Source organism: Rhinoderma darwinii, chromosome 5 (assembly GCF_050947455.1).
Source record: "Rhinoderma darwinii isolate aRhiDar2 chromosome 5, aRhiDar2.hap1, whole genome shotgun sequence".
NCBI classification, from domain to species: domain Eukaryota; kingdom Metazoa; phylum Chordata; class Amphibia; order Anura; family Rhinodermatidae; genus Rhinoderma; species Rhinoderma darwinii.
In genome coordinates, this window is record NC_134691.1 from 57,481,411 (window position 1) to 57,494,315 (window position 12,905).

Consider the following 12,905-nt stretch of genomic DNA (forward strand, 5'->3'; position numbering starts at 1 on the left):
TCCACCCACGGCCTGACGTATTTACTATCATTTATGCCAGAAACTGGCATAAATTTTAAAAGAGATCTATGCCAGCTCACAGCTAGCATGAAATTTCCTATTCTGGAGCAGTGACAGCAGAAGATACAACAAATTAATTAAGAGGCTCGCGTCTCTTAATAACTTAGTCGCATCTACTGCGAGTTTCATATTAAGACTGGCGTTCGATAAGCCAGTCTTAGTAAATTTGCCCCATTGTTTTTTTCAATTTATATGTTTAATTATGCAAATTAGATGTTCTTCAGACGGAATAAAAGTGTTTCTCTAGTGCCAACTAGAGGTAGCTACCCTTTAATATTTTTTTTTATGTCCTGCCCTTTATAGAGCCTTGAAAGACGACTCAGGCTATCAACCCAACCATAATGGGTGTTTCTGGTGGCACAAGCGATAGTTTTCCTCCTTCTGGAGAAGAGCTATTTTGCATATTTTTTTCCCAGTATACATTGCCCTAAAGACTCCCTCTAGCTGGATCTCCGCGAGGAGAAGGAGTACCTACTAAATTCCAGGAGCTTTATTGACATGGCACAAATTGGAACCTAGGTTTATTTATTTAATATGGAATAAAAGAAGAGACTTAAAAAGGTTTCAAAAAATGCATGTAATAGAATTAAATTGATTTTTGTAGCTATAAGTTAAGGATCCTGACCTCTGTTCTGTGGGCCATCTGCCATCTTCCATCTTCAGTTTGCCTGTGAAACTCCAAGTAAGGGTCCGATTTTCCAAATAAATCCTGCAAAAAAGGATATATAAAATAGTCTAGAGGTCACACTTACAATGTCCTGCAATACCAGTAAACAAAGCAAACAGTCAAAGGTGTCCCAGAATTTTAGTTTTGTGACTATGTCCCTATTTATTACATCATAGCCCTCAATTTTGTTGCTTTGAGAGGAGTTTTGCCCGGTATAATATGCGGACCTAATATACTGATAAAGATTTTTTTATTTATCATTTTTTGGTACATACATTTTTTTCTTTTTACCAATTATTTAATTAAATTTCATTTATTTTTTCGTCCCCTAGATTATGTTTACGTTTATTCTTTCGTTTTTGTCATAATGCATGTGAATAATAAACAGGATATTCCTTAGTCAGGCTCAGTGCTGTCCCTTAAAATTAGTAATCGCTATCATCGTGACTGACGATCGGGCGACAAATGGTGTCTCTTCCCTATGTTGATGTAGTGATCACCATTCATTGGGGCATAACAAAGTCTAAAAGGGATGGATATGTTTTCTCCAATCCCAGTTTTTACGGCAGGGTGGCGGCGATCAGTCACAACAGATGTGCCCGTATAATTATAGGGCCGTAAATGGTGGGAAGGGAGTAATAACTTCATGTGGAGGAAGCGTGGAGTGTTTACATTGTCCCATTTCCCCACAATAACCTGGAAGACATATAATTAGTAAGTATCATGACTTATTTTAGGGCACATGAGACTAATTTATAAGAAACGACCACCCATTTAAGAAATATAGGCCTTTCCTTAGAACTTCATATACTTTGCAACCAGTGTCAGCTGTCCAGCTTAGCTCTGGAGTGTCCTAGCGCCATTCCCCAACTCAATTTGCATTATGATTTTTTTATGGTTTGGTCCAATACCTTTTTGTCCAATTTTCTTGCTTCAACTTCAAACTGCACCACTCTGTTATCTTTAATTTCTTCTGCAAATATCTAGAAAGAAAGTTATAGATAAATACATGAGAAATACCCCGAAAAAATGTAAGTAATGCATTGCTAGATGGATAAAAGTTTGAAAGTAATGTTATGTTCTATTTCCACAACTTCTTTGTATCTACCCTTATAGAGCATATAGAGGTAATAGACCTTGCTTTAGGCTAGATTCACACACACAATGTATTTGTTGCAGGTTTTGAGTCAGATTTTCAGGAGAAAGAAGAAGTATAAGTTTTCCGTTATACTTACTTTGAAAACCACTTTTGGCTTTGGCTAAAAAAAATCTGCGACAAATACGCGAGGTGTGATTCTAGCCTTATTAGCAAGAGCGAAGATCCACTGCAAAGATTGCCTCTCATTTGGAAGACTCATTGATTCCTTGGATTACAAGGTTAAATGTGTACCACTTCCCCTTATTATAACTACCACGGACAGCCTATTTAATCATTTATAACTAAATAATTTATGCTATGCTGTTAACTCAACCCCAAATTACTAAAAGGTTAAATTAAAATGCAAAACTAATAACTACAATGGGTAAAAGCTCCACTTATTGTAGCCTCCAATTAGAAGTGATTTTTTTTTTTTTACAATTTAGCCCAGGATTATTGCTAAAATAATATCTAGCACACAGTATACCATATAAATGTAACATTCACATTTTCCACTCTGAATAACATATACAGTGCCTACCAAAAGTTCCGGAACACCCTCATAACTTTTGAACAGCTCGAGGTAGAGGGTTGAAATTTGGCGGGATTTAATGGGGTCATAAAATCTATCAGTTAACGCAAAAAAAAAAAAAAAAAACACCCCACCCCTTTGGGGGCGGCGGGGTGGGTTGGGGCAGCAAAATCTTAAATGGCACGTGGGGGGGTCAAGCTCATTTAAAAGCTTGTTTCAATACGAAAACAACGCCGCAATCGAGTTTGGGATAGGATTTTTTTTCGCTGAGATATTAATCTTTAAAATTATCATCTTCATTATCGGCTACCGCCGGTGTTAGCATTACCCAAAATGTACTGCACGGGTAAAATCCTAAATGTGTGTGGGCACGTTTGCGTGTGTGTGTGTGTGTGTGTGTGTGTGTGTGTGTGTGTGTGTGTGTGTGTGCTTGCGAATGTCACATCAAGGTGACTTTAAATTACGTATTATTAAAATCGGCCTCGGCGACACAAAATGGACCTTGTCTACAATTGTAACATAATTTCATGTGTACGGATTTCGGTAGTCGCTTGTGAATTTCAGAGAGCGCCAATTCGGAGAGTAATTTTCATTTTTGTACATTTCTATTGTCATATCACAAAATGCATTTGACAGAAACAGAAAGGATCACTTTATTGATGATTAGAGGGTATGGCGAGAAAAAATAAGATCCTATTGAGAAGTAGCAGCTTTATTCAATGCCACTTATCCCATCCGTGATCCAATTTCATTGTCAACTATTAAAAGAACTGTTCATCGTTTCGAAATAACCGGTTCATTTAAAGACGCACCACGATCCGGAAGACCCAAACATGCGAGTAATGACGATAAAGCTTTAGATGTTCTGCTCACTGTCCATGATAATCCTCATCATCTGTCTCGAGCGGAGCACAACAAGCGACTACCGAAATGTGTACACATGAAATCCTGTTCTAATCATAGACAAGGTCAATTTTTTATCACCGAGGCCGATTGTAATAATACGTAATATAAAGTCACCTTGATGTGACATTCCCAAGCTCACACACACACACACACACTTAGGATTTTTCCCGCGCGTTACATTTTGGATAATGCCAACGGTAGCCGATAATGAAGATGATAACTTTAAAGTTAAATATCTCAGCGAAAAAAAATTGATTGCAGCATTGTTTTCGTATTCAAAAGCACTTTCAAATGAGCCCCCACTCAACCCCCGTGCCATTCAAGATTTTGCTGCCCCCAAAGGGGTGGTGGTGGGGTTTTTTTTTGCGTTAACTGGTAGATTTTATGACCACATTAAATCCCACCAAATTTCAACCCTCTACCTTGAGCCGTTCAAAAGTTATGAGGGTGTTCCGGAACTTTTGGTGGGCACTGTGTATAATAAGCCAAGAAAAGAAGTAGAAGTCACTTCTTCTATAACCTGACTGTCCATATCAGCCTTTGTTAAGCATATGCAAATAAATATATTTATCTGTTGGTTTTTCACAATCTATATCACAAAAACACCCAATACAAACTATCAGACAGAGATTAAAAATATAATAAACCCCATACCGTAATTGTTCCTTTTCCTGCTGGCCTGCCATTTTTTAATATAAGAGGTTTGGTCAGTTTCTTACTGGAGACAATCTTTTAAAAAAAAAAAATAATAATAATAGAAATGTTAATATTCAATGGATAATAGGATTTATGTAATATTTTTATTCACAAAAAAACATTAAAAAATATTCACCAATAAATATAAAACTATGAGCTTTCCTCTTTTAAGTTGTTGAAAACAATTTTTTGGCCAAATTTGTAAAAGTTAATTTCTTAGTTCTATCTGTTTCCGGTAAACAAGTTATACGACCTGAAGTACAGCTCCATTGTATTTGGAGCTCTGTATCAGGAAAGACAGAACTCCAACCGCTATACAGATATATTAAGAAATTAAACAGCGCAGAATTTTGGACCTAAAAAGGACATGAGATTCACTCTTATTTGTGTAGGAGACATATGTTGCTAAACAGAAACTATAGATCCATTTGTAGATTTGGGAATAGGGCTAGACCACTTTTTGTAATACAATCACTTATAGCGGAGAACTATGCTTGGTACGCTATTGTATATGCAATTATGATTTCTAGTTTTGCCATTTTTTTTCTATTTATATAATTTTTATATAGTTTAAGAACAAAATGTAAATTTAAATAGAAAATTTACTTTCAAATATTACACGTAATAAATAAATGGATAAAGTTGTATGATGAAAAGAATATCACATGATAAAACTAGGATGAAGAACACAGCAACTTACGTTAAACTCCCAGATAAATAGCATTATGTGCCCCTTTCCCTAAATCTTGGTCACTATGACATTTAGTAAAAATGAATGTTACTCACTTGCCCTAATGTACATTCAAACTCTCCCAAAAAGTCATCATCACCCAGATCATGTGTATTATTGTCAATATCATAAATCCCAAACTTCAGCTTCTGGACTATCTCAAAGTAATAGTCAACCAAAAACCTCTTGCAGAATTTGGGGTTTAGACAATTCTGAATTCTTTCTGTGCGATCAACCTGTCAGAAAGAAGAGAGAAACATCTGTAAGGAAATGTTACTTTACTGTGCAGTGCCAATATGTTTGGTTATTTTAACTTATAAGATGTTTATTAAATATAAGATACAATATACATAAAAATGGGGTGTTGTGTCATTTTAATGACACGTTGTCTCATTCAGTCAACCAGGACCTTAATCTGTACTTATGAGGAGCAGCAACTCCGAAACAGTGCCATCTACAGATAGGCGTCTCTGGATTGACTATTAACCAGAGCCATGTTTCAAGGGTCTATAAAAGGGTCGAACATTGACTTACAGGGTAGTCACCTATAGGGGGCACTAGAGAGACGGTCTTCTTCCTATGGGAGGAGAGCTATTTTACATAATTTATTTTCGTTTTTACTTTTTTTTTCTCTCATAAAGAGACTGTGTTTTTTACTTAAAATATACTGGCATATTTATAAATTCCAGTATATTGGGCCCGTGCACAGAAATATATACAGGCATCTGTAAGGATATAGCACTGGTATGCCATTACAGGTAATTACCAAAGCCGCCTTGGGGACCTTAGTTAGGTCCTGAGCTGTCGCCATAGCTTTGATAATGGAACTGAATGGGTTAACTGCTGAAATTGAAGTTTTGCGTGGTCATATTGTCAATGCCTGTGCTATAACCATGAATTTATAGTACTTAAAGGTGTCCGAACTGCCTCAAGCCCTTGACATACTACTATTGTACATCAAAGTGCAGGTAGAATTTAAGCTAAAGGAACAAACTAGGTAAAACTGATACACTGTGTTATGTGTGGGCCTGAGGGGTGGTGATTCTCCCTTTGGTGTTCTTTAATCCTCTGTGTCATGCACCACCCTCTCAGGCCCTGCACTAGGCTTGAAGAGGTATTTTCATCCCGGACATTTATGGCATATACACAGGATATGCCATAAATGTCAAATAGGTGCGAGTCCCACCTCTGGACTCTGCACCTATTACTAGAACAGGGCCTAGACTCCTGTCCTACTTTGTCCCGCTATCATGAGGTCTATCGCAGCTCTTCTCTTAAAATAGATAGGCCCCGCATAACCATTCCCCGACCCTCCAACCCATAGGATCGAGGATTGATGATCCCCCCTCGCCGAACTTAGGGAGACCAAAACACACTCCAAGGCTTCTTTCTACCTGGGCTGCCACCCCAGTGTCCACCTGGGAGCCTACATCAAGGTTGCACCTCCCATCTGAAGAAGGTTGTAGGGGAAAACGGAACCAGATGGCCACACATTACCCCTTTAAAGGAACAGTGTTACCACATAAAAAATGTTAATATGTTAAAGATGTTAGTGCTTTATTAAAAACGTTTGGATTAATTTGTGTGTTTGTGTGTTACTTTTTCTTATTTTTACACTTTTTCTTCCCTATGGGGGCTGCCATTTTTTTTTCCATTTCTGTATGTGTCGATTAACGACACATACAGACATGGAATACGGCAGCTCCAGTCCCATAGGGACTGCGAACGGGGCCCGTTCCATCCACTAACATTGTACCCCGCTGTGTGGGAACGGCGCATGCGCCGCTCCCACACAGTTCAATTTGAAATGCGCGCCGTCCGGCGCCATTTTCCTGTGGACCGGAAGTCGCGGCCGGACAGTAAGATTACTACTCCCGGTCGCGGCTTCCGGACTTGTGCACATGGAGCAGCGGCAGCAGACGGAGCGGATGGACCGGAGGGAGCGGCGGCGACTGGAGCAGGTAAGGGATTTCTATGTATGTTTGTGTTCAGTGTGTGTTTACTACTGTATGTAAACCTTCTACACTGTGTGTTAGCTCAAAAAATGGTGACACACAGTGTAGGAGGTTAGACCGTTCAAACCCCTCGTTTCTCCCGGCACTAGCCAGGATAAAGGAGGGGGGATTCTGAGAGCTCACTAGAGCGAGGGATTTTTTTCCAATTTTGCAGCATAAAGCAATGTGGTTGCTTTACCACATGCAATGCTGCAATTTTGGGAATGGCTCCATCTAGTGACCAGTGCTGGGAAATATTATAAATTAGAATCCAATTGAATCCAATTTATAATATTTCCTGACTCGTGAAAAAAAAAAAAAAATTAGAACAATGTTTAATCACCCACACACTAATTGTTTAACTAAAAAAAAAATAATCATGTTTTGCTGGCAACACATTCCCTTTAAGGTAGTTGTTATTTAGTCTCTAGTCTTTTATTCTTATACTAGAATAACATAACTAGCATATTTCGTATTTATCTACTCGATATTATAAACTGTAGTGAAATTCTTATGTAATCCCCATGTGTCCTGTATTGATTGGACTACAGAAATTACCAACTAAGACGACCCAATGAGCCTTAATTTCTTCAAAATATCATAATAGAATCAGATAATATTGGAGTACCTCGACCCATTGCTGGCCACTTGTGTTCAAAAGGAGGACACATAACGGATCTGATTTGGACCCAATATCTTTATCTAGGAGATTGTCACAGGAAATACTCAATTCCACTTTGGTTACACACTGTGCCGCCATTTGAAATTCTGAAACGAAAGAGAAGATGGTTAGAGAGAAATATTCGGCTCCAAACTTCACAATGCTCATAACACTACAGTCACAATCAAAGACCGAAAATGGGTTGATTGAAGGTGCGTGACAGATTATAGATGAGGAATAGAACAAGCGCCATAAACCCTTAGAATAGTGTATCCCAAGCATAACAAGCAAATAATACAGTCAATGTCTCGTACAGCTGTCTCTACATCCACAGGGCATACTACACTACAAAGAGGCCACACAAAGTGGTTCCCTAAATTTCTTCTAGCCAATGCACATTTTTTAAATTTTGGAGTCCTTTCCCTGGGTGAAGATTTTATGGGAACAAGTTCTCATGTTTGCAAATAATCCCATAAATACCATTGTGGCAGCTGATGGTATAGCTTAATCCAGAAAGGTATCCGTCTTCTCACACAAGGTTATTACTGGAGATGTACTCCTCCAAGCCCAGAAAACTGTCTTTTGTTTTAAAAACTCTACAGATAATCTGGTTGCTCTCTACCCCCTCATATTGGAAATGGATCCTTAAAGATGGCACAAGCTAAATGTTTAGAAATTTGGGACTGTTGGATTTACTCTACATTCACACTTTAGACCTATCCCCAATTACAACTACACCCCCTATCACTATGGCACTGGCCTGCCGTTCAAGACAGCAGTATTTATCCTATATTATGTCGATTCTACTTCACGGTAATGTTCTTACACTCTTATACTGGTAGATCCCACAATCCACACTCAGCACAAGAGCCTGCTTCTTCTACTATCACCACCAATATGTATAAATAAAGATTGACAATGAAAACAAAGCTCTTAAAGATCGGACAATTAAGCTAATATTCACCTAAACATTAAGGCGACTATTACATATAATACGGTTAAAAAAATAACATTTGACATAATACCCCTTTTAGATAGTAATTTTTTTTTTAGCTGTCATAGCCGCCAGTAATTCCAGACTACCCAATGCACACGGTGCTATTGTCTGTGCACAGGTAGTCTGAACCCTTCCTTTCTCAAACACTAGTGCACGGCGCTGATGATGTCATCAATGTGTCTAACTTTCTAACCTTCCCCGCAGCGCCACAGCAGACTCTCACTAAAGGGCACGCAGGGGACGGCAAGATCGTAGAAAAGTGGGCGGTTAGAACTACATTACATCATATTGCCTACTCTCACCGCCTTTTCAGCTGGACCAAAAGAAGGTGACAAGTTGGCACCCGAATATAAAACACCATAAAAAATGTAATAAATGTCTATGGAAATAAAAAAATAAGTGCAATGATGTGTTTAACTAGCCATCCCTGCACCTGAGCTGGATATTGGAAGGACGCTTTAAATTCCTACAAGAAAATCTAATCAGAGGATGAGATATTCCAGTATGAATACAATCCATGTTGCACTTCACTGCCTACTGTAACTTCATAGACATGAAATAAATATTTGGCATGGCATCTAAAGATAGAAATGCCATAATTCAGCGCATATATCTACATCGATTATACGCTTAAAAGATGTGTTCATGTTGTTTTTAGGTTTTCCACCATAAACGTATCGGTTAATGTGATATGCATTTTGAGGAATTCTCAAGCATTGGAAATGTACGACATGTAGCGGTTGTGACATATCCAATTATTATGGACCTTTATAGCTATGATTTAGTGCTCGTCACCTAGGTTGAACTAGATCGACATATATTATTCCAGCTAGACTGCCTATGTAACACTACTGATCATGATCTCCTACAAACTTACTTTCGCATTAGCTTTATGGCAAGGAGGTTTGTCAGAGGGGAGAGAGGTAGGTGGCCTTCCTACAAATCATTTACCAGTGTATATGGGAAGAATAGTAATTGTAGTGTGTGTGATTTAGGCTCAATCTGTATATTCAATCAACAATATATTAATAAGTAACAAGTTAGTATTAAACTCAAGGCCCCGGGTGTACAAATGTAACCACAGTCCATGATCTTACAAACCCCTTTTGCAAATGACCTACAACGTAAACACTTTCTTTTATGGATCATGGTCTTCCTCTTTATGGGACGGATTCAACTAACCTCTCCTTTACTGCAGTATGCATCGGCTACTTAACCTGTAACATTCTCGCTTGGTGTTTTGTTGTCCTTTAGGACTTATAAACGATACAAGGAAATATATGCAAACACTAAGAACTTGTGCTGCGCTTCTATCTTTCCCTATGATACATCCATAAATATTGGTACATTAAATAGAGTTACTAAAAGATACTGCACATATGGCACATGCTCCAGGATTCGGTGTCGGTAGTAGTATTATAAAACACAAAGTGTCCAACTATAGAGGAAGCAGGCAAGAAGAATCCTTGAGATCTTAACAATGCAGGAGCCCAGGTACTAAAGATAATAGGTGAGAAATTGATTGTTAGGTTTATCACCAGAGCAGTGGATCCTCTTAAAGAGGCTCTGTCACCACATTATAAGTGCACTATCTCCTATATAAGGAAATGGGCGCTATAATGTAGGTGACAGCAGTGCTTTTTATTTAGAAAAACGATCTATTTTAAACCACATTATGAGCGATTTTTAGCTTTATGCTAATGAGTTTCTTAATGCCAAATTGGGCGTGTTTTACTTTAGACCAAGTGGGCGTTGTACAGGGGAGTGTATGACGCTGACCAATCAGCGTCATACACTTCTCTCCATTCATTTACACTGCACTAGCGATATAGTTATATCGTTATGTGCAGCCTCATACACACACTATAACATTACTGCAGTGTCCTGACAATGAATATACATTACCTCCAGCCAGGACGTGATGTGTATTCAGAATCCTGACACGTCTGAATCTTTTCTGTGAGATTACAGCAAGGCAAGCGTAATCTCGTTTGAAATGACAGGTTACATCGTAATCTCGCGAGATTACGCTTGCCTTGCTGGAATCTCACAGAAAAGATACAGAAGTGTCAGGATTCTGAATAAACATCACGTCCAGGCTGGTAGTGATGTATATTCATTATCAGGACACTACAGTAATGTTAGTGTTTGTGTATGTAGCTGCACATAGCGATATAACTATATCGCTAGTGCAGTGTAAATGAATGGAGAGAAGTGTATGACGCTGATTGGTCACTGATTTGTCAGCATCATACACTCCTCTGTACAACGCCCACTTGGTCTAACGTAAAAACACATTAGGAAACTCATTAGCATAAAGCTAAAAATCGCTCATAAAGTGGTTTAAAATAGATTGTTTTTCTAAATAAAAAGCATTAATGTCACCTACATTCCAGCGCCCATCTCCTTATATAGGAGATAGGGAACTTATAATGTGGTGACAGAGTCTCTTTAAAGAGGCTTTGTCACCAGATTATAAATGCCCTATCTAATCGGCGCTGTAATGTAGATAACAGTGGTTTCTATTTTGAAAAATGATCAATTTTGAGCAAGTTATGAACAATTTTAGATTTATGCTAATTAGTTTCTTAATAGACAACTGGGCGTTTTTTACCTTTTTACTAACTGGGCGTTGTAAAGAGAAAAGTGTATGACGCTGACCAATCAGCGTCATACACTTCTCTCCATTCATGTTTAGCTAGTTTCACTGCACAGCGTGATCTCGCGAAATCAGGCTGTGCTGTCACTTACTCCCACATTAACTTTACTGAAGTGTCTTGAGAGTGACTAGACATCACCTCCAGCCAGGACGCGATGTCTATTCACACTCCCGTTACTTCGGTAAAGTTTCTGTGGGTGAAAACAAAAAGCCATCCAGGATATATCAAGCACTCACATAGGTATGTAATAAGAATATATTGTTTATTAATTAAATAGTAAAAAGGGAAAGTAATTTCGCAGACCAATTCCCATGAGGAAATACCAAAAAGTTATATAAAAGAGAACACAATTAAAAAAGCTACCTGGCCAGGAAAAATATTATATAAAGCACAAGGGAACATTGGTATTACAAATAATAACAATTCATGAAAATGTAACCAGTGAATGCAATAACCGGACAATATATGGAAACAAGGTCACATAAATTAAGGAAATCCCCCGTTACGTACGGTTGAATAGTAATGTGATCACTAAAAAGAATTGTATGAACATATCCAATAAAAACCATATGCAGTACATAGATAGTGGATACATATATCACCCTTTTAGAACTAGAAAGACGTAAGCACACTGAACCTGTCAGTCATATCAAGGGTTAAATGAGTAGGAGGAGCCAAGTTATAGCCAGCAAGCAGGAGTTGAAGATAAACGTATATGTAATCCAGATTGAATTGAATATACTCATCTGGTTATGAGATCATCAGTCCAGAGTCCATCTGTTAACACTCTCAAAACTTGCTGTGGCTACATGAAGATATCGGTCTTCAATAGGATTTCCTGACCCATATCAGGGCTCCCAGTTGTTTATGGAGTAAATCTCCCTCCTCACTTCAACTCAATAACGAAGTGGATCAACTCCGGTGCTCAAGATACAGGTGGATGGGATTGTGATTACCGCATGCATGCAGGTCCGTACCCTTCTAGCAATGGTGCATCGTTCTTTGTAGTATCAAAGCATCTTTTTCCCACAGGTTCAAAGGCAGAGTGTAGATCGTAAAGGCCAGTAGTAGCTTGACTCTAACAAACCAAGCATCCCATCCACCTGTATCTAGAGCACCGCGGTTGGGCACTGTGCAGTTGAGTTTCTGATCAGCTTTCTTCGGGAAGCTGAGCAAGCGGCGCATGGACTCAACAGAAAGTCTATGAGCCCGTACACAGCTTGCTCAGCTTTCCGAGGAAAGCCAATCAGAAACTAAGCAGCAGAAGTGCTCACCCGAGCGCTTCTACTGCTTTGTTTTAGCAATCGGTGGGGATCTCAGTGCTCAGACCCCCATCGATCACTACTTCTGACATATCACCATGACATGTCAACGTTTTTTTAAAGTTTAGCTACCCTTGAACCCCCCGTAAGGAGACATGGACTTTCTCAGTCAGATTCTCAGGTTGCGGATCACAGAATAGTCACTAATTGGAAGCGGGTACAATACTAGAAGTAGAAGAACGGGCAAGGCTACATAAGTCCCATCTAAAAAGGCCGCTGGGCCTGATGATGCAGTCGGCTGTGGTGTAAAGGAGAGCTGAAGATCCAGAAGACAAGGATACTTGCCAGGACCCGTCGCTGGAGCCGGGTGAGGTGAGTAACATTGATATTTATTTTTTTTGACCAGTGATACCCTTTTAAAGGAGTTTGCTGAGAAGTTACAGTCAACTGCTGATTTCCTCTACTGCGACCACTACAGGAGAGATGTAATATTACATGCCGCCAGAGTGAGATCCCCTGCCTGTTAGTGACTCTCTGCTCTGGCTCATAAAGCGGGGACCCCCTCTATGCCATCCAAATGCCCTAATAGGATATATGACAGA

At 39.0% G+C, this 12,905-nt stretch overlaps 1 protein-coding gene across 2 annotated transcripts in view; it reads right to left on the reverse strand.

Annotated features, from left to right (window-relative positions):
* The window catches only part of CPNE3 (copine 3), a 78,056-nt gene that overhangs the window by 32,688 nt on the left and 32,463 nt on the right, over positions 1–12,905 (reverse strand). For both annotated transcript variants that reach the window (XM_075826027.1, XM_075826028.1), the window contains exons 2-6: positions 7,352–7,491; positions 4,786–4,965; positions 3,958–4,032; positions 1,639–1,710; positions 686–769 (exon numbers count right to left, since the gene is read on the reverse strand). In XM_075826027.1, coding sequence (XP_075682142.1) covers positions 686–769; positions 1,639–1,710; positions 3,958–4,032; positions 4,786–4,965; positions 7,352–7,483 — 543 coding nt within the window. In that variant the 5' untranslated portion in view covers positions 7,484–7,491. The remainder of the gene's footprint in view (positions 1–685; positions 770–1,638; positions 1,711–3,957; positions 4,033–4,785; positions 4,966–7,351; positions 7,492–12,905) is intronic.